This window comes from Bombus bifarius, unplaced genomic scaffold (genome assembly GCF_011952205.1).
Source record: "Bombus bifarius isolate JDL3187 unplaced genomic scaffold, Bbif_JDL3187 scf7180000007990, whole genome shotgun sequence".
Taxonomy (NCBI): Eukaryota; Metazoa; Arthropoda; class Insecta; order Hymenoptera; family Apidae; genus Bombus; species Bombus bifarius.
In genome coordinates this window covers 1,027,615-1,054,870 of record NW_022884371.1, presented here as the reverse complement: position 1 = coordinate 1,054,870, position 27,256 = coordinate 1,027,615, and the positions used below count along the sequence as shown (strand labels likewise).

Genomic DNA, 27,256 nt, shown 5'->3' with positions numbered 1-27,256 from the left:
GCTTCACAAAGCAAAAATATAACGATTTGTCAAAGGAACGGTCTTGTCTCGCGAACGTGACCTCGTATCAGAAAAAGATGAAACTCATCACTTAACGTCAATCCATCGCTCTTCGTCAGCGTGGTTCACCGAAGAAGAAAAGCGTCCTCATCTTTTTGCATTCCGCGCGCCGATAACCGCGTGTCTATCAATGAGCGTCAATCCGTGAATGAAAAAAATAATCGATACACGCGTCTAGGGGGGTGAAGAAGATACTTCATAGTATTATCGCAAGGTTAAATAGCGAAACGAGCTGCTGTAGATACGAAGAAAGAAATTGGGCTTTGGCTATAAATCGATTATAATATATTTATATTTGATTGTATCTAATATTTGAATTTTGGAAATCTCCGGTAGATAAAGAAAATAGAAATAACGTGGATCAAAGTAGAAAGATTGAATTTTTTGATCAATTAGATCGTGCGCTAAGGCGAGTCGAGTGGCTCAAGAATCCGATTCTTGAGCAATTCGAATGGTTCACAAAGTTCGATTTTTAGATAACTTGAGCGATTAAAAGATTCGATATTTGCTTAAGCGATTTCAATTAATCCGAAAAATTCTGTGCTTCAGTTTGCTAACGAATCGAGATCGATTCGAATCTAAAATTTTCGATTAATATGACGTTTGACTTTCCTACAGTTTAATTGCGATTATATTTAATATTTGAATTTTGGAAATCTCCGGTAGATAAAGAAAATAGAAATAACGTGGATCAAAGTAGAAAGATTGAATTTTTTGATCAATTAGATCGTGCGCTAAGGCGAGTCGAGTGGCTCAAGAATCCGATTCTTGAGCAATTCGAATGGTTCACAAAGTTCGATTTTTAGATAACTTGAGCGATTAAAAGATTCGATATTTGCTTAAGCGATTTCAATTAATCCGAAAAATTCTGTGCTTCAGTTTGCTAACGAATCGAGATCGATTCGAATCTAAAATTTTCGATTAATATGACGTTTGACTTTCCTACAGTTTAATTGCGATTATATTTAATATTTGAATTTTGGAAATCTCCGGTAGATAAAGAAAATAGAAATAACGTGGATCAAAGTAGAAAGATTGAATTTTTTGATCAATTAGATCGTGTGCTGAGGCGAGTCGAATGGTTTATAAAGTTCGATTTTTAGATAACTTGAGCGATTAAAAGATTCGATATTTGCTTAAGCGATTTAAATTAATCCGAAAAATTCTGTGCTTCAGTTTGCTAACGAATCGAGATCGATTCGAATCTAAAATTTTCGATTAATATGACGTTTGACTTTCCTACGATTTAATTGCGATCCCAATCTAATCGAAACCACGCAACGCTCGAGAGTTTGAGTACACTTAAAGTAGCACTCGACGATCAAGTTGAAAAAAATTCAACATATATGGAAATCCCTGGTATTTATGATCTGTTCTACTGTCCCCCATGTTTTTGTCTTTCTGCTTCTCTCACTTTTTTTCGTTTTCTTGTTCCAGGGACTGAGAGATGTCCTCAGAAGGGTGTCGTGAAGCAAGTAGCTTCGAAGCTGCTAAGGGCGCTGTCCGAGAAAGGACTGGCCTTGCTCGTCAACCACGGCATTCCAGAATGCAAGGTACGCATTTCCATCGATACTCGTTCTACATCGTAATCGTTGGATCGAGCAGCGTTTCGAACATTAGGTACACGTATCCGGGCACTCGCGTGATTATACGCGTCAAAAAGTGTTAACAAGTTGAATGATTGGAATATTTGAAAAAATAAAATTCGAAATCCTGTTGAACGTGTTTATTGAAAGTTTTATGATAGTTCAAGCTTGATTGAATGGAATACGTATTTTTAAATATTTATATGTTGAATAATTTTTAATTATTTATACATGTATCTACGTATGAACACTTACGTATTACAGAAAACAGATATAAGTCTGTTCTTATAGACTTCTCTGATGTTAACATACTAAATGTACAAAATTTAATAATATATTTAATGTAAAGATTAAATTATCGCTCAGTTTTTAATTTTGTCATACTGAATCTCTGTGCTCTAGATTCCCAGTATCTTAATTTTATTCCTGAAATTTGTCAAGAATAACATATGACACGAGATACTATATCTTGATTTTACTATATTTTTAAATGTATGTTTTCAACGTTTATATTCAAGTTTAGTTATAATTGAACTCTGAATGAATAAATACATACGTTACAGTAGTTAAGCAATCGAATTACTTACTATCGCAAAGTACTATACAAATAATCAAGTTCCAAGCGTCTACTCACGTTTCAAGCATACGATTCGTTTTAGTAAAAGGAGTGGCCGACTCGAATTTCGAGTATTTGACTCGGTTCAATAACCAGAGCCCCTACCCCAGCTTCGATGTCACCCGCTTAAATTCTGTAAAACAAACATTTTCCCACCTCCAGTTGCTCGAATCGTTAATTCGCCTTAAATTTCACCCGCTTTGTTAATTGGAATTCTCAAATTTCTCCATTAAAGATTATGAGGAAGGAAGGCTGTAATTTTATACTGATTTAATTAACCATGAATTATTAAAAAAAAAAGAGAGAATATATCCAGTTGCAAAAGTGTAAGCTTGTTAAATGGGGAGAAGTATTTTTGATGGCCACGCGTTCCATCATATTACACGCACGATGAGACCTTACCTTGTAACAAAACTCGCGTCCTCGGTTGACTTACAAAATTACTATCTCGCATGGAACCAGAATTAAAGGAGTCAAGGCGAAGTACGGCGAAATCCACGTCAAGGGAAATAGGTATAAAATTCGCAAGGTTGCAGCGAAAAAAAAAAAGAAATTTTACCCCTTAACGCGCAAACTTTTCGTTGGTTTATCATTGAAAATGATAACACTTTTTACGATATGAGAAACGAATAATAAAAATGAATGATACGCATTCGGACATTTTTAATATTACAATTAATAGCTTTATTTAGTATCTTTTATTATAAGACACGTATGATGTGAATGAAGTAACATTTTTTATAATAAAATAATTAAAAGATACAAATTTTGAAAAATGTTAGATTGCAAGTACACAAAGCTTACATAAAGGGATTTATTGTAATGAAAAATATCGGACAATATCCTAATATTTATGGGTGACATTGTATTCTTTCTTCTTTTTTCTTTTTTTTTTTTAAATAAAATATAATATATTTTAGTATAAGATATCGCAGCTTCGATTTGTAAATAATAATAAATAATAATTTGTATATAATTGTTGATCAGTCGTCAGATTATGTCAACGGAGATTTCTTAATGCCCTCGTTACGATGATACGTCATGACAAATTTTCAAGGGTTCGAAGATAATGTAATAAGTGGGTTTTACGCGATGACCTTGCCGAAGTTGGTGAGACCTCGTATCAAAGAAGAAGCCCGTTATCATGACCGGTTCGTTACAATTTCACGAGATAATTCGCGCGTGATCTACTATAAATACGCGAACGTATTTATCGTTTATCTTTACGCTACGTCCACCCATACAATGTATCAATTCATTTGGCTCGTACGCGTACTATTATACTTTGCCGGTGACTTGCAACTGAATGGGAATGAACATCCGGTATAATTGACAATTTGGAGTTTTGGAATTGTTACGAAAAAAAAGGAACATTTGTCTAAATAAGTAAAATTTGAAAACTTACGATCGGAAAACTAAAATTAAGGATTGAAATTGTTGAATTCTCAAACTGAAAATTTCGAAATTTGGAGGTGTAAAAATTGGAAAATTAAAAAATTCGCATATGATGATTGAAGAATTTAAAAATATTTGTAAACAAACATTTTTATATCTCTCTCCCCCCCCCTTTTTTTTGCTACGAGAGTTGAAATATTAGAAAAAAAACAAGTCCGAGGAAATTTTACAATGAATATTAAAATAGACTCGAAGAAAAAATATTCAGCGCCTGTATCGTACCGTATTATGGGTTCTTCCATAATGAATAAACAAATTTCTTTCGCATGCTTGATAAATTCCATCTAAGCGGTTTAGCATTAATTATGGTGATTGATAGCTTAGCATGAAGTAAGGGAGGTATTTAGAAAATTAATTAATTATTGGTATATAACTAGTTCGTTCAAACAAATTCAATGATTTGATTTCTCTTAATTATCAGGAAACAATTATACATATCCAACAAGATACCTAACCCCAATCTTAGACCAGACAATTGAAAAACAAGCCGGAAAGATACGCTTTACAAAACAAATGTTTCATCTATTACATTTTGTATTATTTTTGTTACTTTCATTAAAATTTTAGTATCAAAATTATTTGTTATATTCTCTTTGAAAGACTTTCTCAAACTTCATTTTCTCACTGCGTTAGTTCTTGACTATTTTCCCTATAAATTACCCTAAAGACCTAAACAATATAATCGCCTGCTGCGCATGCGCATTGTATGTGCATCGATATCACTTTAACATATAGTTTTTTCTATTTTAAGGACAATATCAACTACAAACTAAAAGGCAGAATCATATCCACATTTGACAGACATTTTTCTAAAGAAAGAAAAGGAAAACCAACTAATTGGATGATTACATTTGTAATATAGGAAATTCCCTATTGGTCGCACCTTAATTTCTTATCAGACATTGCGTAAAAGATACATTACACATCGATAATAGATAACACGAAGGCATTCACTATTTCACAAATTTCACCGCGCCATCTGTTACAGTAGTGCTTCGCTAACTGACCATGAATCGGTACCTTAACTGGTCAGTTATCGAGGGAGATATGTATCTTTAAAATTCTGAATATCTTCATTGATATGTATACCTGATTTCTTTATTTTACATACATGACACAAAGGCCTTTTTACATAATTAAATTTGTCGTTTCACAATCGACGAATGAAATGGATAATAAACTAACTCTTAATTTGTAAAATTTACATTATATTCAAAATGCGAAACTCGCAAAATTTAAAATTTATTTAATTTTCAAATTCCTAAATCTTCAAATCCTTGTGTCTAAAGATATCGCAATTTTGAAATTTGTATGTCTAAAAAATTTATAATTTTTTTTAATTTTGCTTTGTTACCAAACTATTCTTATCACTGTGCAATGGTAATTTATGACCTGTAAAATTTCGCTATATAATAATATTAGTTCGGTCATTCTGAAATTCCGTCTAAATACAAACTTAGCCAGTTAACCAAACACGCTCCCTCCTGAAAAAATTCCATGTTACTTTTCGACGGTCCTTCGCAATGACGTCACAATATTTCATTATCAGTCACATACACATCTCAATTGGTTCAAACAAACTGTCGGTTTTAATTACCTCGGCTGGAATCGAATTAAAAATTATTGGTGAGAGGAATACGAGCGATGAGGTTAGGAAAGGGGGAAGACAAGCGAAAACAAGCATCTGTACGATGCCTTAGAATCTCTCGAGTAATTGCTCAACCTAAATTAGGCACATGTTGGTTCATGTGGCAGTTGTTGATTTGATTAGATAGTTGCAACCCATTTACAATGTGAAATAGATTGTTTACTGGCCAGCATGCCTGGTCTATTCCAGTCTACTCTCATGGTAAACAACGTATTCGATCGATGGAAGAATTCTGTGGCAATCAATGTTACTAATTGGATAAAGCGATCTTCTTATGGAACAGGAGCGTAGAAAAATAGTACGCAGATGGTCTATGATTTGCCTTGAATTTACTGAGGGCATTTAGTTTAGTTTAGTCGATTATTTTAGCCACTAATGTTTATAGATTCAAGACTTAAGATATATAAAAATATCAACACATATGACGTTTGTAAAGAATAATTTTACCATAAAAGCTTTCATTATTTTTATTAATGAAGCAATGAAAAATTTATTAATTTTGTTTAAGTAATTAGGTGTATTATTTTTCGAAGTAATAAAACAAGCTACTATCCTGGCTTTTCGATGCTATGTAAGTATTTTTGTTTTATATTAGAACAAATTTTCTACTAAAGTTTATATATAATATTATGGATTTTATTATTTACTTTATTATATGTTATATTATCATTATAAAATATACATATAATAAGTAATATATAACTAATTTGAAAGCTTGTTCACCTTTAGAAAATTATATTTTATTTTAACTTGACGCTTGATTGTTAGGTTTGTAATTAAAATCTTTTATTATAATTTTATATTTCGTTGCAAAAATCTTAAATTATTTCCAACGTCTATTTTATTTCACGATCAGTAATAGATTCCAAGCAACTTAGATGACTAATTGTAAGTAAAGTTCACATCTTTGGTCATTTACAGGAAATAATAAGCAATAAAAACGATTCCTGCAAAAAGAAGCATAAAAACCAAACATGAATATTTTACATGTTTCTTAACGGCACCACACAATTAATTATTTAATATATGTAGATCCAACTTCAAAATATTTCTCCACTGCAAAATTTTATTTTGTTATAGATAAGTTGAACGATATAGTCTTCCAAAATAATTCAGTTTGAGAAACGCGCGTACAAGCTTATTTTGGTAATCGAGAAGCTTAGAAAATATTTTGTGAGCTCAGAGATACTCCCAGGGATCGAGGCGCATCTTGCAGACTTGATTTTGCAATTTACAACTGTCTTACTGTCGCACTATTTTTATGAAATTTGTTGGATTTTTCCATAGTGCTAAGCGTTTATTTAAGTAATAATATAAAGCAGAGTATGTAAAAAGTACGTGTTGCAAGACATGTGGCATTGCTTCTATTGCATGTAGAATTTAAAATGGCGTGTCAAAAGGTCACATGGAGATTACATAAAAACACATTTATGCTGTTTCTTTTAAATACAACGACGTTTCTACTAATATTCCTTCAACTTTCAAATAAAATATGTACATTATAAATTTCTATAAAAAAAATATCCTAGATTTTTCATTTTTTAAATAATCATAACTTCTTTCAGATTGAAAAAATTTTTGTTTAATTTCTTCAGCCGATGTCATCGATTAAAGTTTTGGTAAATTGCTTATTCAAATTGACTCATAGTGCCATTGAAATATATTATCTACATCTACATTATTCTTCAAGGAATTTTAAATAATCATAAAACACGAATGATGGCATTAATGCAACCAATTAATACAACAAATTATGTAACCCTCCTCATTGTTTCACTGAACCTATCGGAACTTTTTGTCAATGATTTCGTTGAAGATCGCTAGGCATGTTAAGTCAAAAAGTCATTTTTCTTTGGAATATTATTCTTACCTTTTTCTGTGCCTATTAAATTTTGCAATATTCTTATATATTTCACATACTTTTTTATCATTCCTAGTATTGAGTATATTCACAGTCGATGAGACAGGTTTTTACACAATTTCGTAAGTCATTTAATCAGAAGCTCGTGATAACTGAAATGACACGCATCAATGTGATGACTTTGTCGTCACCGGTTTCGTCGATATCTCACGAATGTTACCTTGGAAGGTTCCTGATACCGAACTCAGACATTAATTACATAATGTTTCACTCAATGAGGTGTTGCTACTCTCGGGTGTTTTTATATTTGGATCATTAACCATTTGAATTTATATATGTACTTCTTATGAAATTACATGTTGCTAATTCATAAAAAAATCTTTGATCTTGAAAAATTCATTAAAAAGTCTTTTTAATCTTGGAAAATTTATAAAATAATCTCATAATACTAGGCTTACATAGAGTTTTGATAATTACTATTGTAATAATAATGTATTATTTACAGATGAAAGCAGCTTACAGAGCTTTCGATGCATTCTGCGAACTCCCAGAGGAAGTGCGAACCAAGTACGAACGCAATGAGAGCAACTACGGATACGTGAAACCAGGACCATCAAAGTATAGTTTATTTGAAACTGAATTTATTATAAGAGAATTTTTATTTAAACTTGTTAATATCTTTTTTGTGGTTTATATTCATAGATACACCGATGAGAAAGAAGCTCGACATGTTTTCAATGTGACCGGACGCGAAGGACCTCTTCCGGACGAGGAAGTACCTGGTTTTAAATCGGCGGTCGACGAACTTGCTCGTGACTTCAAGCAACTATCCGCAATGCTTTTAACTGTAATGTCAAATTTTTCTGTTATATATGAACATACAAAATAGATTTTAGTTGTCTTCTAATTTATAAAAGCAATTTCTAAAGGTTGACGCAAGATCCAGCCCTTCGTGTTATTAATTTCTACTAGTTGAGCATTTTTTATATTATTACTTCTTATTAGACGTAAAAAATCTGGATCTCACGTTAAGCTGCTTCTTAAAAAACTCGAACATTTTAATTCAAACTTTTCTGGAGCAAAGAATTAATAGAATTACATTGAATAGATTCGTTCACAGCTATAATCTCTTCCTTTCGTAATATTAAACTACACAGCGTTGCACAAATATTTAAAATGCTTCTAAATATATTTCTTTCTCTTTCTCCATTGATGTTTGTTCATAACGATCCGGAAGCCTTTATGGACAGATAGTTTAACAAAAGTGAGTTGCTTTAACTGTGAGTAACCCTACAAACCAATCTATCCCGCAGGCAAACTAACACGATTGGTTTCTTCGGTTGCTTTACAGCCGTCATTAGGTACTATAAAATAAAAATAGGGGCCAATGTATGTGATCTATGCCTTGTAGGCTCTGGCCGTGGGCCTAGAGCAATCCCCTGATTTCCTGCTGTCGAAGCATTCGCGCATGCTGGGACCTGGTAACGAGTCGACCCTTCGTCTTCTTTACTATCCTCCTCTTGGTGCACCAGCGCCAGGATTGGCTCGTTGTAGTGCTCATTGCGATTATGGAACTTTCACTTTGTTGGCACAGGTAGATATATCTATAAAACTTAATAAAAATTCCGATTAGATACATTTTTTTATTAAATTGTATTTTCAGTTTCCAATTCTATCTAAGTTGCAATTAAATTTCTTTTTAATCCACCAAGATATAAATTATAACATAATAATTTTTAATTATTTAATTATTTTTAGGATTGCGAAGGTGGTCTAGAAATACAGACTCCTTACGGTGAACGATGGGGAAGAGTTGGTCATCTCCCAGGTGCAATTTTGGTGAACACTGGCGATATATTAGCGAACTGGACAAACAATCAATTACCAGCATTAAGACACCGAGTTGTTGTACCAGAACATTGTGGTCGAGGTCGTCATTCCATTGCATTTTTCGTGCATCCAGATACTAATACTCTTATCGAGCCTTTAGATACAAAAATCGCACAAGCCAACCAAGAACCAGCATTGTGTCGTTTACAGAAAAAGAAACGCGGTGTTATGACTGCGTATCACCATATTCAACGTCGACTTCGAGAAACTTATGCTTCTTAACGGTGTTAACACAATTATATCTTTTTGTTTCTGGATAAAAATGTCTTAACTTATCATTGAAATTTGAGTTGAAAAAGACTTGAAATTTTTAAATACCAATGTAACATGATCAATTCTTATGATTCTATGACATTATACGTTTTTTTTTAAAGAAGCTAATACACCAATAAGAGACAGAATAATCAACTACCGATTATGATAAAATGGCTCATCCATATCTGTTTCAAACAAAGGAAAAGTTCCATCGATAAAGTGCAAGAACTACAGTGTTGCATCACTAAGGCAATAATAAAGAAATTTGTACTTACATTTTGTAAAAATCCATTTTATATAAATAATTTAATATGCCATTAATAAAACGGAAGACAGGTCAGTGATTTGTCATTTGTATTTTTTTATTTTATATTGTCTATATACTATTCTGTAATTTTCTAAATACAACGATATCCAATTAAAATCCAGGATCCCAATCAAGCTTTTGTTTCTCCCTTTTTATTATGACACAAATAATATTATCTCCAGGTTGGAATGATATTGTTGGATCTTCAAATCTGAGACCACATTCGAGATTAGTTTCTATCGACGACATTTCATCCTTTAAATGCCTCATTGATACCAATCTTCCTATAACAAAGTATTCAAATATTGTTGATAACAATATAAAAAATGTATGTTACAGGTATTAAAATTAATATTCAATGGAAAATAAAATACTAAATGAAATTAATAAAACGTAAAGTAGTGGATTAGTAAATGAATTTCATAATTGTCATAACAAATTTACCTGTAAAAATATTTTCATTTCCTCTTACTATATGATACAGTCCAGATTTTAAAAGAACGCCTTTAACGCAACGGCAACCTGCAACGCTTACTTTCTTATTTTTTTCATTTATATCAAATTTTTGTAATACCGTTGCTTCACCTATATTTAAAAATCGAAAAGAAATCATTATTAACATACAATATTTATATTATAATTATCTGTTATATAATATCAATAATCATTACCTGTTATTTCTTCGATATTGACTTCAGGTAGTAAACTATTAATTTCTGCCTTAACATTATCGATAAGTTTATATACAATGTTATACAGTCGAAGAGGTATGCCTTTTGCAGTGGCCTCTTCTTCTACTGTTTTAATTGCCTTTACATTAAACCCATAAATAATTGCTGAGAACAGATAAATAATTTAGAGTAATGTATAGTAATATATAACTTTATTTTAAAATTTTGTTACCTTTAAATGTACCCGCTAATTCTATGTCCGAGCTTGTGATGGATCCAACACCATAGTGAACAATGTTTAGTTTGCATATTTTATCACATTTATATGAGTCAAAAATATCTAATAATGCCTCGACACTTCCTGCTACATCACCTTTTATAATAATATTAACTGTTGGAGTAGGATCCTCTATTATACGTTTATTTTTTTCTTTTTCAGCCAGTTTTTCCCTCACCTTTCTCATTACTGTTCTATCTCTTCCAAATGTTCTTCTAATTTCTAACAGCTTTCGATAATCCTATAATAGTGAGAAATATAGGTTGTACTTTCATAAATAATTAAAGTATACATTCTGTGTCCACTGAATATTACAATGAGATGTTCTTGTAGCCTTTGGTCAGCAACAGCTTTATGTTGTTTAGCTAAAGTTTCATTGCGCTCTTTCTCTCTAAATTTTAGAACTTCTTGCAATATTTTATCATTTTCTACTTCTAGCATTTCATCTCCAACATCAGGTAATTCTTTCCATCCAATGATTTGTATTGCATCCGATGGTTTAGCTTCCAAAATAGGGCGGCCGGAATCATTAAACATAGCTCTTACTTTAACCCATGCTAGTCCAGAGACTATTAAAAAATAAGGAATATCAATAAAAATTATTTTAATATATTTAATTTATAAAAGTTAGTATTGCTATTTTTTACCTAACAAACATCCTTTCTTTAAAGTACCACGCTGAATTAAAGCCGTCACTAATTTTCCACGACCAACATGATTACTACACTCAATAACAACACCTTCTACTAAGCCTGCAGGATCCCCTTTCAAATCCATTAATTCCGCTTGTACAACTATAGCTTCTGTTAATTCTTGTAAATTAGTTCCCTTTAAAGCAGATATTTTCACACATTGTACCTCACCACCAAGTTCTTCAACTACAATTCCATGATCTGCAAGTTCATGTTGTGTCCTTTTCTGTGAAAACAAAATAATTAGAGATTTAAGAATTCTCAAATTCTGATTTTTAATCTGAACTCAGAGCTTTAAAACATTACAATATCAATGTTAGGTTTATCAATTTTGTTGATAGCCACAATAATTGGAACTTTGGCATTTTTTGCCATTTCTATACTTTGTAAGGTTTGTTCTTTGACACCATCATCAGCTGCTACTACTAATACTACAATATCTGTTGCATATGCCCCTCTATATCGCATAGAGGTAAAAGCAGCATGGCCAGGTGTATCCAAAAATGTTACTCGTTCTCCAGAATCCAAAGTTACTAAAATTTAAGTATAATAAAATATTTTTCTTCAAGTTATATATTTCATTTTTCAAAATTATATTTCAGTGAAATTTTAATTATATAATAATAAAATATATATAAATGAATATTTAAAGATTAATTTAGAACTAACCATCAAAGGCGCCAATGCATTGTGTAATTCCACCAAATTCAGACTGTGCAACAGACGTATGTCGTAATGCATCAAGTAAGGTAGTTTTACCATGATCAACATGCCCCATTATTGTTACCACTGGATGTCGTCTCACTAATTGAGACTTATCTGGTAGAGGTCTATACAAAATATAATTATATTACAGCCTTAAGAAAATTCACAAGAATTGCTATTTTGAATTAATTATTTAAACATATTAATTTCGTATTACCTTCTTGTAATGTCTTTATACTTTGTATCTTTATTTGAAGTTTGCTTTGAAATAATTCTAGATTTTGCACCAAGTTTTTTAATTATGCTAGATATTAATTGTCCACCTGATAAAATACTATTTTTATTATAAATATTTTTACCACTTACAATATGAAGTACATCTAAAACATCGTTAATATCCCTTTTAGCAGAGTTTGCTAATTCTTTAACTGTCATATTTTCCCATACTTCTATTACTGGGAATGACTTTTTTTTAAATTGTTCATTTGAAAAATTATTTAACATTTCTTCATTAAATACCATAGTTTTCTGAAAATAATTTATAATTTTATTTATGTACATATATTAAATATAATACAATAATATGTACTAATATGTATATGTATATATAATGTATTAATACGTTTTAAATCATACTTCTCGATTATTTCTTCGTTTAAAAGAAGCTAGAGTAATATGATAATATTGCCGTTGAATATGTAATACATTCAAGGTTTGTAAAGTATGATTTATATTTTGTTCTCGCCATACTACTTCTGATACTTGCCTTGATAAACTATAAATAAATAGATTACATTAATAAAAAATATATTTAGTGATACGCATTAAATACATTAAGCATTATAAATAATAACATTAAACATATTAAAGTATTTATAATTTAGGACTAGCATTAAATTATAAAAGAAGGTTATGTTTGCGATCCAATACTGTCTACAAATAAACAATAACAATAAGTATTACATGTAAACATATGTTTAGTGTATACTGTATAACGAATGTATTAAGAGCAAAAAAAATACTTCTAATTTATAACATTAAACAAAAATATAAAATACCCAGATTGAATATATGCTCTGACTATGGACGCAGTCATATTTATTTTCATCCATTAAAATCATACATCCATGTCCCATCAGAGAGCGTTGTGTTGTTGCGTCTTAAAATTATATTTAAGTATAAAGATATGAAGGCAAATTGGTCCACATGACTGTGTTTCAAACTAATAGAGATGTTTATGATTTTTCATAACAATGCATGCATTCATTTTACAACAATGCATTGTGCAATGATAAAAAATTTTAGATTAAATTTTAGATTACGTTAATGGAGCCCAATAGATTTTTTGAGGAAGGCAACAGAATTTGATATTCGAATTATATTTTATTATGTGGATTATATAGTTCATCTAATACGGGTCTTAATAAATATTTTGTCCTTTGTTTAAGATCTATTTCTTTGGCAGATTATCCCCATGAAATAAATGTAGGAATTAATGCTATTAATAATAATAACAAGGTAATTAATGATCATTATAGTTCTCAAGTTGGAAATTCTGGTAGGTGTAAGCACATGGTACGCATTCACCTTGAACGCACATGTATTATTTTTGAATAGATAATTAATAGTTTATTTGATATTTTTGACTATGATTATAAATGTGATTTATTTGCAAAATTAATATGATAAAGGAATCAATTGAACAACTGGGTTGGTCGGTCGCAGCTTTTAGGTGGTTTTTAACGTTTTTGATATAATTGTAGTATGTAACCAGATATATATCCAGAAAGGAATCTCCTTTTTAAGATTGATAATTTTCAGCAATTGTGAATACTTCCGCTAAGTGGGATACTTTTACTTAGGCTTATAAATTACATTGTTAAAATTTTAAGAAGGTGGAGAGTGGTCCAACTAAATGGGATTATTTGTATAATTAAATATTTGAAATTAATTCACTTCATTCTAGAATAGATATATTTATACTATTTTAACATTAAATCAGTTAATAATAAAATTTTCTCTATTTTATAATTTCGTAAAATATGATAAATTACATTAGTAACATACATCTAAATCTATTTATCTATTCACGTAAGTGGATTTCAAAAATCGAACAATCTGAAATTGCTTATCATCAATATCGATATATTCTTTCGGTTCGATGTCACTAATCTTCAGGTTATCCATATAATATAATACATTCGCTTACCTCTTTCCATCAATTTTTGTTCTTTCGTCATCGTTGTCCATAAATGGATATTATTGAAACAATTAAATAGTAATGAGGAAAAATTCGAAATTACAAATCATAAGCTTTTTACAATTAAATTACAATTTGGTACGTAAAATACGTTTTGTTGACAGTTTCTGATCTAAACGTGCGAAATTACAAATATGTCAGATAGCATGGAACGAGATAAAGTTGAGATGTTCACATCTAAAGAAAGGGAAGAAGAAGAAGAAGAAATGAAACGAGAACTTATAGGTACCTGAATCTTACTCTTTTTAATAAAATACTTTTATTAAAAGCATTAATTTTATTAATTATTTTTCTTTTAATCATAACAATTTTATCATTTATATATTTATATATATATCATTTATTTTATTATTTATGTATATATTTTATCATTTTATAAAATAATTTTCAGATATGAAAATGTACGAGACATGGTATACTTACAAAGATATGAAAGAAATTTTAGGGTTTATTAATGAATCTAAGGATATGGCAAATATGGCTAATGATGAAAAAGATACACAAAAGGTTGATTTACTCATATTTAATAAAGTCTTTGTTTATTTTGAACATAATTGTTCACATTTATAAAAATCATGGAATATGTATTATTGTAGTATATTATATGCAATATGTAATTAAGATATGTATATTAATATGTTTTTAGGAATTAATCCAATCTTCTAGTGAATGTACCTCCGAGGTAATACTCAAGGCAAATTTAACACAAGAATTGGAGATACAAGAACACAATGATGCAACTCAATCGATACACTCTTATAAACCTAATCATACATCACCAATACATGAAAGAGCATCTTCACATGGATGTAGCAATTCTGATCTTGCTGCTGCTATTGCTGATTCAAGAAACCCTATGTACAGAGGGAAAAAATTTGATAGCAAAGATACATTTATTAGATTACAAGACAATTCAAATATCCGAGATAATTATTCTCATAGCACGAGTAAATATATTTCTTTAAAATCAAAAAATTCTTTACAAGATTCAGATATTATAAATAGCTCAGAAACAAAAATGGACACACATTCTGAATGTGATCAAAAATTGGATCGATGGCAAATTAATCCACTTGATTCTTGTGTTAGCGAAAATGATGTGCCTTTGCAAGAGCCAAATCGGCCAGTAGTTGAAGATCGCATGCCATTTAGATTATGCAAAGATGCACAAACACCTGAGACGCTTGAGAAGTTACTGCCTGAATTAAACTTTTATTTGAAACAAACAGCAGAGTTGTGGCATAGTTGGCACCGTACTACCGATACTAAGTTTCAATGGGGGTCACCCATTCAGGTGGGTACCTCCATCCAATCCATTTCTTACAGATCCTATCATTAATGAATATAAGAAAATATTGGATTATTCGGGAGACTTCATTGATTGGAATTAACATTTCTAAAAGCAGAAATTAAGTTCTGCTATGTTTTTAGTGAAATTGAGATATTGGCTCTTATCTAGAATGCTCAATTCTATTCATTCTATTCAGTGGATATACTCTAATCTCACTGTCATTTATCCTACCTTTTACAAAACTTTTTTAATAACGAGGAATTGAATACTCTAGTAACCTGTGAAAATTGTTTAAAGTGTAAATTGTCATTTCCCAAAAAAATCCTTCAAAAAATGATATTCATGAAGCTATTTAATAGATGGCTAAAAAGTCAATATAAGGAATGATATAAATGTATATTCGACTAAATTAAATCGAAATCAAATTCATTCTGAACAATCCAATATTTATTTTTTTTTTGCATATAAGTTAAATTCTTCGTAATACAACATTGTGCCATGGAAAAAAAAATTACCTGTATGCACAGATTTATGTTTAGAATGATAATGTTTTCTCCTAAAATATTCATAATTTTAATATAAATTTCTATTGATTCTTTTCAATAAAAAATGTGTAACTATTTATTAATATAATATCTCTTTGGCATAAATAGTATCAAATTTGATGTTGTCTCTTATGCTTACAATTAGCAGTACAATGGTTGTGATAAAATTTAACTAACATATTAAAGATAACTTTACTGGCAAAGTTTACATATTTTTTATTTATATATATACGGATAAGATAATTTGAGAACAAATAACATTAATGCTTTATATAAAACTGATCGAAGATTATGATTGGTGTTTCTTATAAAAGTTGTAAAGTTTGCATTTATACAAACATATGTATTTATAAGTGTTTATAAAGAAAGAACAGTAATTAAAACTGTAAGCTACAATCTTTGAATAAATCATATTTCTGTAAAAAAAAGAATAGTTTTATTGTTATAATTCTAATCCTTCTTTCAACATTTCTATAGGTGGGTCTTGCTAAAGATAATTTGGATAAAAAATTAGTAAAAGATATTAAGACTGATCAGAATCAAATGGAATGTACAAACAAACATAGCAATGAACGACCTCATAAACGTAAATCAACTATGATTCTTTCTTCTTTCTCTGATATAACATATTCTAGCAGTGATGAGGATGAAAATACTATTAAAAAAAAGAAAATTCAGTCTCATGAAGATACAAACAGGGTATTACGTTCAAATAAAATGGTATGTACTGCTAGATGCAGTGAAAAAAATAAAAATTTAAACCAAGACAATGATAGCAGTCTCTTAGCAGATAATATGGAAACTGAAAATTTTAAAACAGATTGTAAAAAAGAATCTAAAGAATATTTATCATCTGAATCAATTCCCTTATGTCCAAAAAAAGTACCTCATAATATTAGAAGAAGTATTACTAAAAGGAGAGAACATGTTATTAATATGTCTTCTAGCAGTCCATTAGCACATAGTAGCAATGAAAAACAAAATGCAATAACTTTAATATCTAAAAATAAAGGTAGTATTCTCACTGATGAAAAAATTCTCATAGAATTAAAAAATGATAATGCTAACGACAATGTTAAAATAATGTTTGAGAGTACAGAAACTAAACCATTACCAAAGAAAGGTTTTTCAAGTAGAATAAACAATGTATATGTTTCTTTGGAAAAACTTCAACTTGAAAAACGAAAAAGGCATGAAATTGAAAAGGAAGAAGCTGAGAAGAAGGAAGCAGACCAAAAGAAAAAGAAAGAAGAATTTTATAAAAAACAATTAGAAGGAAGGCAAAGAAGAGAAAAGCAAAAAGAAGAGGAGGAAAAGCATAAAGAAGGAAAAACCAAAAAGTGGAATACTATAGTAGACGTGAAATCTTTAAAAAAAACTAACAAAGATGAAGAAAGATTACAAGGTTTAAATAGACAAAACAAGTGTACAACATCAGTAGAGGATAACATGTTGTACGAGGTAATCATATCCTTTTTTTTTCTTTTTAGTAATATATACAAGTAAAATGTTATATATTTGTGCCTCAATTCTTTTTAGGACGATAGTACTTCTGTATCTAGAGAAATGAAGATAACAGAGAATAATGTCACAAATAATGTAAATTGCCCCATTTGTAATAAATCTTTTCCAAGTGATAAAATAGAAACACATGCTGCTGGATGCGAACAATATATATCTGATAATGAATACGAAAATGATTTATATATAGTGGAAAATAAATCATCACCAATAGGCATTAACAATACTGAAATTCTTGAATGTGGTGTTTGTTCAAAATATAAAACCACTAATGGAATACATTATGAAGATCATGTTAATAGTTGCTTACAAAGACAGCATGAAGAAGAATCGTCAAATGGTAATTATTCTCATTTTCTCTTTAAATTAGATGTAAACAAAGTTATATATTAACAATATCGTATATTTTTAGAATATTCAAGCAATGAAACCAGTAACATTCCTAATTCGCCTATTCGTTGTTTCCGACCAATTAGTGAACAAACTCATTCACATATAGATTATAGAAGACAATTCTCCTCAGACAGTAAAAGACAAATATATCCTAGTAGAAAAAGAAAACATTAACAAGTACTATTGCTATCTTTAAAACAACAAATGTATATGTATGTATGACATATATATACACTGATAAAAGAATTGATATTCTATCATGCTTTTAATGGTACTGTTATACTATTCATATCTATCAGAAAAAGATTATAACAATATGAAACGTACACCTCAAATTTCTTATAAAATACATAACATATAATTCTTTTTGCGTTTATTGTAGCATTCCATGTTTTGTAAACATTTATGTATATGTGTGTATTCTTTTATTACAAACATATTTATTACTTTGGATCAAAACTAAGTTAAAATATTTTTATTTACTTTCTGTTTATTATCAAATAACAAAGTAGTGATTAAAATCAGAAACGTTATTAAAACATCAGTTTATTTCTTTGTGGGTAATTAATTGTACAGTTCGCACAGTAAATTTAAATGATATAAATTAAAGATTCTTGTTAAAATGCTTAAACGAAACTACGTTTGATAAAAAGGAACGTATAAGAGATTAAATATATAATATCAAGTTTTGTAGATCAATTGTAAGCATTTATACTGTATAGTAAAATGTATTTTTCTACAAATGATTCTCGTTGTGAATAAAATATTATATTATGTCTTTTGTATTATTTATTCTAAATTAATTATAAGTAATGTGTTAAGAACTACAAATCATAAAGATAGTTAAATATTAATTGTGTATTGAAATTATATTTACATCAAAAAAATATACTCATTGTCATAACAGGATATAAGAAACACGATTATGTAAGATGAAATTAAATAATATTCAAGATAATTTAATGAAAGAAATACTTATAATGATAAACAGATACATATCTCAAATATACATGATAAGAATTCAGTTGAATTTAGACTTACATACATACGTATTACAGCTTACATATATATAATATTTATAAAAATAATTATCAAAATCTCTATATAGTATAAAAAATTCATTGAATTGTCGTAAAACAAGTATTATGAAAACAATTTTTCAATTTATAGTCATTCTACTTTTGATTAACAGCACTTTGTCCCTAACCTTAGATGGTTCATGGATAGGTATTAAATATGTTATATAAAATACAATAATAAAACTTTTTTTATATAATATCAATCCTATCAATATATAATATATGAATTTCTGATTTAGGTAAAATTACGACCAATAAACATGAACATGGTAAGAATTTTTTTAAATTCTCTAATATTATTATTATATTAATTATTACTAATTATGATATTAATTATATCTTTTTAGAAATCATATTTCCTGCAACTGTACCAGGAGGAATTTATACAGATTTGAGCAAGGCACATATTATACCAAATAATTTTAATGAAAATAATGATGTAACTAATCGATGGGTTGGTAATCAATCAGTTACTTACACTAAAGGTTTTTATGGTAATTATTTTAGATTTTTTAGTATAAGAACGTTAATATGTTTATACAAGTGTTCTTGATTTTAAATAAATTTTTAATATTTGTATTACAGTAAACAACACCTTATTGAAAGCACCTAAAGTAGTATTAATTTTCCATGGTGTAGATACATTTGCTACAATCATTTTAAATGCACAAAAAGTTGGAGAAACGTCAAATATGTTTTTAAGATATACATTTGATGTAACAAAATACTTAGAAGTAATCAATTCATTTTTTATTTATTCATACCATACAATTATTTATTCTATTTATTTATTAATATTCTACTTTTCAGAGAGGAGAAAATTTATTGGAAGTTTCTTTTTCTTCCCCTGTTAAAGTAGCTGAGGCCTTACACAATAAACAAGCATTGAAGTATGTTATTCCTCCAATATGCAATCCAGATAGTTACAATGGAGAATGTCATGTAAATTATATAAGAAAAATGCAAGCAAGTTTTTCTTGGGATTGGGGTCCAGCTTTTCCATCAATGGGTATTTGGTGTGTTTAATTTTATTATTTATTTACATTATTTGTTGTTACATATTAATCAAAAAGAATTTTAGGAAAAGTGTAGAAATAATTCCCATAAATGAAATTTATATTATGGATGTTACAACAGATATTCATAAAGAAGGAAAATTTTGGAATGTTATAATCACATTATTTCTTGAAACTACCTCACAAAATAACACAACTTGTCATATCTCATCTATTCTTAATATTAATGAAGAATCAAATATTCATAATACCAGCAATGTTAATTTACAAACAGACACAAAAAGTACTATACTTCTTAAAGTACCTACGGTACGTTCCCAATAGTGGCATATAATTTACTAATATTTGACCAATATATGCTTTTAATAAAATAATATTTTTACATAGAACCTTGTACATGAATGGTGGCCGAATGGTTATGGCAATCAAACTCTTTACTCATTAACTGTAACTGCAGTTACTTCTACTAATGTTAAGCAGAAAACTATACGCATTGGTTTTAGGACAGTAGAGCTTGTACAAAAGACTCTGAAACAAGGATTAAGCTTTTATTTTCAGATAAATAATATTCCAATATTTGCGAAGGGTAGTAATTTCATACCAGCTAGTATTTTTCCTGAGTTAACTACTAGGACAGATACAATTAAACACTTATTGACATCTGCCAAGGAAGCAAACATGAATATGCTTAGAGTATGGGGAGGTGGACTTTATGAATCCGAATTATTTTATAATATAGCTGATGAATATGGAATCATGATTTGGCAAGATTTCATGTTTGCATGTGGAATGTATCCTACTACAAAAGACTTTCTTGAATCAGTTAAGAAGGAAGTAATACAAAATGTACAAAGATTAAAAAATCATCCTAGTATTGTTCTCTGGGCTGGAAATAATGAAAATGAAGCAGCTCTATATGGAAATTGGTACGAAACTGGAACTAAACAAATATATAAAACTGATTATATCAAACTTTATGTAGATTTAATTAAGAAAGAAGTAGAACAACTTGATTCCACACGACCTTTTGCAATATCTAGTCCTAGTAATGGATTGTATACAGAGAAATATAATTATATTGGAAAAGATCCATATTCGAAGTTATTTGGAGATGGTAAAATATATTTTTTCACTATAGAAACAGTTTGTATTTGAAAGCAGGTGTAATATAATAATATTTTAGTTCATTATTACAACTATTTTAATAATGGATGGGATATGAACCAATATCCTCGTGCAAGATTTTCATCTGAATATGGGTTTCAATCACTACCGTCAATTTATACTATGTTGCCGGTTACAAGAACTATTACTGATTTAGATATAGACAGCAACTTCTTTAAACATCGTCAGCATTTACCATTAGGAACAGTATATTTGAAGAATCTTATTTCAAAAAATTTAAAATTACCTGACACTCAAGATAGTCTAAAAAGATTCGAAAATTATGTATATTTAAGCCAAATTAATCAGGCTGTTTCGGTAAAAATACAAACAGAGTTTTATCGGCAATCAAAGTCGGATTTGAACGAAATAGGAGAGGGAATGACAATGGGTGCTTTATATTGGCAATTAAATGATGTTTGGCAAGCTCCATCTTGGTCTTCCATAGGTAGATGATGATTACTGAAAATAGGATGTAATATTTAAATTTATTTTGATGCCATTGATAATCTTATTTATTTAGATTTTGATGGACGATGGAAAATGCTTCATTACTATGCTATGGAATTTTTTGCACCTATTATAGTTACATACTATATTAATGATATGCAGCTTTTAATCTATATTGTCTCTGATATGACATATTCAATAAAAAATGCTATTTTAGAAGTGAATCTTTATGCATGGAATAGCATAAAACCTGTACAATCATATGTTCATCCTAATATAATTATTGTAAGTATATGACAAAAACACTTAGCAAATAAAAGAAATGCTTTTATATTAAAACCTTGCAATCAACATTTCTTTTTAATAGGAAGCAAATACAGTAACTAAAATTCATAATAATTTACTAGAATATTCATGGATTTTAAATTCTACAGCACTTAATGAATGTCAATCTAACTTTAGTACTAAAAGTAATTGTATTACAACACTCACCTTGAGAAACAAAACTGGAATTCCAATAGCACCAAGAAATTACATATATCCAAGCAATGCTCTGAAGAACATTGCATTACCAATTGCAAATGTTTCTGTAAGTTCATCCTTGAATCTGCAAAAGAGATGTTATGCATTTTTGTTTAATATGAAATATTTCATTTTAGGTAAAAGTAAATGATAATCATTTACCTGGAAGATATTTTAATTATCCAGATATTGAACTTGAATTAATAACAAATAATATAGCACTTTTTGTATGGCTAGAAGCTGGTAATGTTTGTGGTCGTTTCTCAGAAAATGGTTTCCATATGTTTGAAAATAATAAAAATGTTACTTTCCATGCATGTGAATTTATCACACCAGAAGTGCTAAGAAAATCTTTGAAAGTTACTACACTTTCTGGTATTTATTAAATTCGTCTAATACTGGCAACTCTCTGATTCTATGTAAATAATGATTGTTTACCTTTGTAATATTAAATTTCAAGTCCTTCGTGGAAAATATGTCTCGCGATGTAAATAAATTTCGAATCCAATAAGAATAACCAGAATAATTAGAAGTATACTAATTATTAAATACATTAAATTTGACATTTTGCTTCGTTAACTTATAAATTTATCTCTAATTTTGGACAATTTTTTATTGGTTACTATTGAAAATTATACAATGGCTTTTTATAACAAAATATAACATAAATATTGAAGTTAGTACATTATCACAATGAAACATAAAATCAATGTATACAATATGTATAATAAACAATATTATTAAAGAGAGTATATATAATTAATATAATTAGATTATTAAAAAGAATATATACAATTAAACATTATTATATATTTGTTATTTTTCTATTAATCAATAATATCAGGAGTTAATAATTTTAAAATAGTACGTGTACTCTCTTTTTCTATCAAATTCTAGTATTTAATCTTAAAAACTACGGAAAAATAATTTATTGAATTGATGCAATAACGCACTTACAATGCTAATAAGCGTAAGCTGAGATTTGTTTACTGAATTTTTTTTAAATATATTATTAGCAAAACACCTTATAAAAATATACAAAGCAAAATATACAAAAATATACAAGCAATTTTTCTATAAATATATGTACATGTAACAAAAATTACACGTTATAATAAACTATCTTTTTTAAAGACTAGATAAAGATATCTTATTTTGTAAATAGTATTGTGTGTTAAAATTCTTCATAAAGATAAAAGTTATTTTTTTATGAACGTTATTATATGAACGTTAAACATTTATAAATATGACTTATGTTTGATCGTTTTTAAGCTTCATTTAAAGCACATGTTAGATGTTAAGATTTACCACTGCCTATATTTTTAAAAGTTAATCTACCAAGATCGGTTAATTTTTGTTCAACTATTCAATAATAAGTATTATTAACAACTTCCCTATTACTGTTTAATTTGTGCATATGAGGGTATAACTTCTTCTGATGGCGAATGTAGGTAACGACGACTTAGATTAATTGCTACCATTATACAGCATAACAATAAGGGACCAAAAATGGCACCTTCTACACCTAAGCAAAAGACACCACCTACTATGGAAAGACCTGTCAGATATGGATGTCCACCCCTAAAGTAAAAAAGCGATTAATGTAAATGTAGTTATATGTATCTAAATAAATATATCTTTATTGCAATTTTTAAAAATTATAGTACCCTTTAATTTCTTTGTAGAATTCAGTTACCACAATATTGCAAGGAAGAAAATGAAACATGAAAAACAGAATAGCAGTCATAGATCCTTGAGTAAACCAGAGTTCCAAAGTAGCTGGGATGCAAGCAAAATATGCATCCAAAAATGGCACGGCACCGAGTATTGTTGCAAAAGCTGATGGTAAATAAATTATTTTTACTTGGAACAAATTATGTGTAAACCATGTCCACATGCCAAAGAAAGAAGCAAGTTTAAATGTTGCAGCAAATACTCCAATTACTGCTTCTTGTAATGCTACAGCAAACCTACAAAAGATAAGATGTTAGGCTTCTCTTCCAAAATACGTAATAGGATATATTTTTATAATTCAATATATACATACCCCTCAACATGGAGAGTGCTTATAAATAAGAAAATTAATTTTTCAAAATAATTTGTATTACAAATGATACAAAATATATTGATGTATTATAAAATCTAAACATTTACCTGTGACAATTAATAGGACTAAATACTGTAGTTAACTCAATGGGTTTGTATGTTTTTTCACTAGAACTAAGGAGGTAAAAAAGCGTCGTAAAAAACACCACCTTAAAATGAAATTTCTATTACATAAAATATATATTCTAAATATTTTCAAAATATATACGCGTTTTTTGTAATTAATTGATTACCATACTGAGAGTGAAGTTAAGTACTGCTGATCCACTCATAAGTATAATATAAAATAATTCTGTAAAAATTGTTAATATCACAGACATATTTCCCTTCACTATGCTCCAAATGGAGTCCAACACTGACATACAAATCCCAATATTTTCTTTTACAAAGTTTTGTATATTGGTCATGTTAAACAGTTCTACATAAAAAGAGAAGAACAAACACATTGAATAGATCTGGATAGTGCTGCATTTAATTGCATTTAATTTTAAATGTGAAATCTTACGTAAAGGTGTTTTGCCAAAACTTTCTTTGAAGCTTTCCCACACTGAATAAGCTGCTGTAACATCTACAGTAGGTCCAATTAAATCAGGACTTTCATTAGACATCATCCATGCTTGATAAAGTCTATCCCAAAGTTCTAAAACTTTCTTTTCCAACTGTTCAGCCTTTGCAGTATCTAAATCTTTTACCAATCCTTTTATCTACATCATATATTACATATTAGTATTGAAATATATTTAGTAATTATAAATATATACATATATCTTACTCCATCAGAAATAGCACTTCGTCCATATGTGTAAGCATTATCTAACACACTATTAACTGAATCTTCCCATTCTTCAGGTAACCAATCAATGTCTGAATTATTCATTAAAGATGAATTAAGTATCTCTCCAGTAATATGAATAAGATGCATACCTTCTGTATAAACCTAGGAAAAGCATAATAATTTATAATCATTTATAAGATGTATAAGGTAGCATTTATTATAGCTTCATTGTACCTGTATAGTTATAAAAATAGAGGTACAAGTAGTAAATATAAGTAGGCCAAAAATCACAGCAATTGTTACTACAGAATCAACTGAAGCTTTCAAGGCTTTTGTTAATTTTTCATCAACCATGATTCCAATTTTATATAAACCTCTAACATTAACTGGTAAGAGAGCTTGATGTCTTTCTATACACCATGTTTTTATAATTTGTATAATAATGTTGCATTGATTTTTAATCATCTTCCCTACTCCAAAATAACTCCCAAGTTGTTTAATAATATAAAAGGCTATAGGAATAATTAAAATGTATATCATCCACCTATGTTTCCAAAGGAGCATACCAATGCAAGCATATAATGCACCATACATGTATTTGTCAGTATCAACCTTATCACTTTCTATATCTATAGACATTCGTAATTCTGTTTTCAATCTTCTTAACAAATAACGATCACGTAATGGTATACTAGGTGCTTGCAGTCTCTTCATTACACCTCTATTAGTTGCATCTAATGACATTGACTTGCTGGAGAATTTTTTAACTTTTGTTTCTTTGTCTTCTTCACTTATCTTGTCATCCATGCTCTCTTTACTGATATTTTCTACCTTTTTACTTTTAGAAAACGAAGGAAATGAATCTTGTTGTATATTTGTGGTTAAGTTATTTGTTAATGCAAAGCATATTGCTTCCATAAATGTCATTTGTTTATTTTCTAATTCTTGGTTTTCCACAATGCCTACTACCTCATAAATAAATCCTATCAAGTATAGTATCTGTAGTGTTATAAATACAATAATTTGATAAGCACCTAATATGTTTGAAACATATAAACTAATCATGAACCATATAACAAATGAGGTATAACGGAAATGTATGGAATTATTCGGTGTCCAATAAATATACAACATAGATAAATATCCAATAAGTATAAAAGCAATCTGTAAAAATTACATTACTATTATTGATCATTACCGACATGTGATGAAATATATTTCTTATGAAGCATTTTTTAGATAGTTAAAAGTTACCGTAAACGTGTTGCATGTTGTTATAAAAAATCCAGAAATAGTACTAAAAATTAGACATATTCTCCATATAAGGCAACTTAATATAGTAGGTATATAATGATATATAGTTAAAGGTATCGCACCCAATAAAAATGCACTGGCAATGTACTTAATGCGTTTCCATAAAAATGATCCTATACTGTCAGATACTTTGTCTACTATTTGTACAGGCAGCACCATTAAATTTATTATTAAAGGAGTATGAGACACTTCCGTTTTTTCAAACCATGACTGTACCATCGTAGTTAACGAATATTTGAAAGGGAATAGAACAGAGCCACATAATAGAGCCCAAATTAGAGGTTTTACAAAAGGTCTCAATATAATATATAATCCAAATCCTGCTGCTGAAACTAGACACAAGAAGAACAGTGCCACGGCATTATAAATGCCTTGTTTTAAGGCTTTTTCATGACCCGCACTGAAGCCGGACAGCATGTTAAAGAGGTTATCCATAGGCGACCGTGTACTATCCATTGTGAATACGTAATCAATTCACTATTAGAGCGCTTATTATTTAATTTTGAATTCTGTTACTATTTAACATTTTGTTAAGAAAAGTACAAAAATTATACTGAATAGAAAAATAGTAATAAGAATAAAGTTTACTGTAAGAAGTAACGAATACTGTTTACTGGTATTGTGCAGTAGTGATTAGTGAGTAGTCATGCATCGTGCAGTATCCCATATTCGCATATGTACATATGTATGTATGTATGTACACTATGGTATATCAATTAATGTCAATAAAAGAGTGAAATGACTGAAATCAGAATAAATAACATAATACATCATTCTACATTTAACATACTAGAAAA

General features: G+C 29.0%; 4 protein-coding genes across 9 annotated transcripts in view; 2 read left to right on the top strand and 2 right to left on the bottom strand.

Moving 5' to 3' along the window:
* The window catches only part of LOC117205409 (2-oxoglutarate-dependent dioxygenase htyE), a 35,577-nt gene extending 25,862 nt beyond the window's left edge, over positions 1-9,715 (top strand). The window contains exons 3-7 of one of the 3 annotated variants that reach the window (XM_033443765.1): positions 1,498-1,613; positions 7,732-7,844; positions 7,929-8,073; positions 8,638-8,820; positions 8,985-9,715. In XM_033443765.1, coding sequence (XP_033299656.1) covers positions 1,498-1,613; positions 7,732-7,844; positions 7,929-8,073; positions 8,638-8,820; positions 8,985-9,338 — 911 coding nt within the window. In that variant the 3' untranslated portion in view covers positions 9,339-9,715. Of the gene's footprint in view, positions 1-1,497; positions 1,614-5,225; positions 5,367-5,624; positions 5,664-7,731; positions 7,845-7,928; positions 8,074-8,637; positions 8,821-8,984 lie in introns of those variants that run through there. The other 2 variants (XM_033443767.1, XM_033443768.1) reach the window with 2 other exon arrangements.
* Positions 7,622-26,915, bottom strand: LOC117205407 (transmembrane protein 245). 2 transcript variants are annotated; one of them, XM_033443762.1, is made up of 11 exons: positions 26,400-26,915; positions 25,380-26,309; positions 25,143-25,307; positions 24,876-25,074; positions 24,604-24,788; positions 24,419-24,519; positions 24,312-24,329; positions 23,932-24,234; positions 23,637-23,845; positions 19,170-19,180; positions 7,622-7,723 (listed from the first exon to the last, which is right to left on the bottom strand). In XM_033443762.1, exons 1-9 carry the CDS (start codon positions 26,913-26,915, stop codon positions 23,662-23,664), a joined length of 2,601 nt encoding a protein of 866 aa, XP_033299653.1. In that variant the 3' UTR covers positions 7,622-7,723; positions 19,170-19,180; positions 23,637-23,661. The 2 variants fall into 2 exon arrangements, with proteins under 2 accessions (XP_033299653.1, XP_033299654.1); XM_033443763.1 differs by lacking the exons at positions 7,622-7,723; positions 19,170-19,180 and having other exon boundaries at positions 23,400-23,845.
* Positions 9,478-13,173, bottom strand: LOC117205408 (translation initiation factor IF-2, mitochondrial). 2 transcript variants are annotated; one of them, XR_004487227.1, is made up of 12 exons: positions 13,082-13,173; positions 12,660-12,798; positions 12,241-12,551; positions 11,988-12,148; positions 11,625-11,851; positions 11,274-11,544; positions 10,942-11,195; positions 10,582-10,867; positions 10,350-10,514; positions 10,123-10,263; positions 9,647-9,962; positions 9,478-9,556 (listed from the first exon to the last, which is right to left on the bottom strand). XR_004487227.1 is itself a non-coding variant. In XM_033443764.1 (11 exons), the coding sequence occupies exons 1-11, from the start codon at positions 13,129-13,131 to the stop codon at positions 9,790-9,792; spliced, it is 2,178 nt and encodes a 725-aa protein (XP_033299655.1). In that variant the 5' UTR covers positions 13,132-13,173; the 3' UTR covers positions 9,478-9,789. The 2 variants fall into 2 exon arrangements, 1 of the variants encoding a protein (XP_033299655.1); XM_033443764.1 differs by having other exon boundaries at positions 9,478-9,962.
* Positions 14,200-23,016, top strand: LOC117205406 (beta-mannosidase). 2 transcript variants are annotated; one of them, XM_033443761.1, is made up of 16 exons: positions 14,222-14,301; positions 14,388-14,508; positions 14,675-14,790; positions 14,930-15,577; positions 16,597-17,580; positions 17,659-17,980; positions 19,352-19,381; positions 19,460-19,606; positions 19,698-19,846; positions 19,923-20,128; positions 20,194-20,437; positions 20,516-21,242; positions 21,312-21,740; positions 21,816-22,027; positions 22,110-22,331; positions 22,402-23,016. In XM_033443761.1, the coding sequence occupies exons 2-16, from the start codon at positions 14,418-14,420 to the stop codon at positions 22,648-22,650; spliced, it is 4,776 nt and encodes a 1,591-aa protein (XP_033299652.1). In that variant the 5' UTR covers positions 14,222-14,301; positions 14,388-14,417; the 3' UTR covers positions 22,651-23,016. The 2 variants fall into 2 exon arrangements, with proteins under 2 accessions (XP_033299651.1, XP_033299652.1); XM_033443760.1 differs by having other exon boundaries at positions 14,200-14,508.
* Positions 26,916-27,256: the final 341 nt, after the last annotated feature.

What these genes read in the sequence shown, in the direction of transcription:
- LOC117205408 (XM_033443764.1), bottom strand. Translation starts at nt 13,131, where the DNA reads ATGAAAATAAATATGACTGCGTCCATAGTCAGAGCATATATTCAATCT. An exon ending in ATGCATTGGCGCCTTTGATG is followed by an intron (nt 11,852 to 11,987) that starts GTTAGTTCTAAA and finishes CTTAAATTTTAG; the next exon opens with TAACTTTGGATTCTGGAGAA. An exon ending in AAAGAAAGGATGTTTGTTAG is followed by an intron (nt 11,196 to 11,273) that starts GTAAAAAATAGC and finishes ATTTTTTAATAG; the next exon opens with TCTCTGGACTAGCATGGGTT.
- LOC117205406 (XM_033443760.1), top strand. Translation starts at nt 14,418, where the DNA reads ATGTCAGATAGCATGGAACGAGATAAAGTTGAGATGTTCACATCTAAA. An exon ending in GACCAATAAACATGAACATG is followed by an intron (nt 19,382 to 19,459) that starts GTAAGAATTTTT and finishes ATATCTTTTTAG; the next exon opens with AAATCATATTTCCTGCAACT. An exon ending in TCCATCTTGGTCTTCCATAG is followed by an intron (nt 21,741 to 21,815) that starts GTAGATGATGAT and finishes TTATTTATTTAG; the next exon opens with ATTTTGATGGACGATGGAAA.
- LOC117205407 (XM_033443762.1), bottom strand. Translation starts at nt 26,915, where the DNA reads ATGGATAGTACACGGTCGCCTATGGATAACCTCTTTAACATGCTGTCC. An exon ending in GAAGTGCTATTTCTGATGGA is followed by an intron (nt 25,075 to 25,142) that starts GTAAGATATATG and finishes TATATGATGTAG; the next exon opens with ATAAAAGGATTGGTAAAAGA. An exon ending in TTTTGGCAAAACACCTTTAC is followed by an intron (nt 24,789 to 24,875) that starts GTAAGATTTCAC and finishes CTTTTTATGTAG; the next exon opens with AACTGTTTAACATGACCAAT.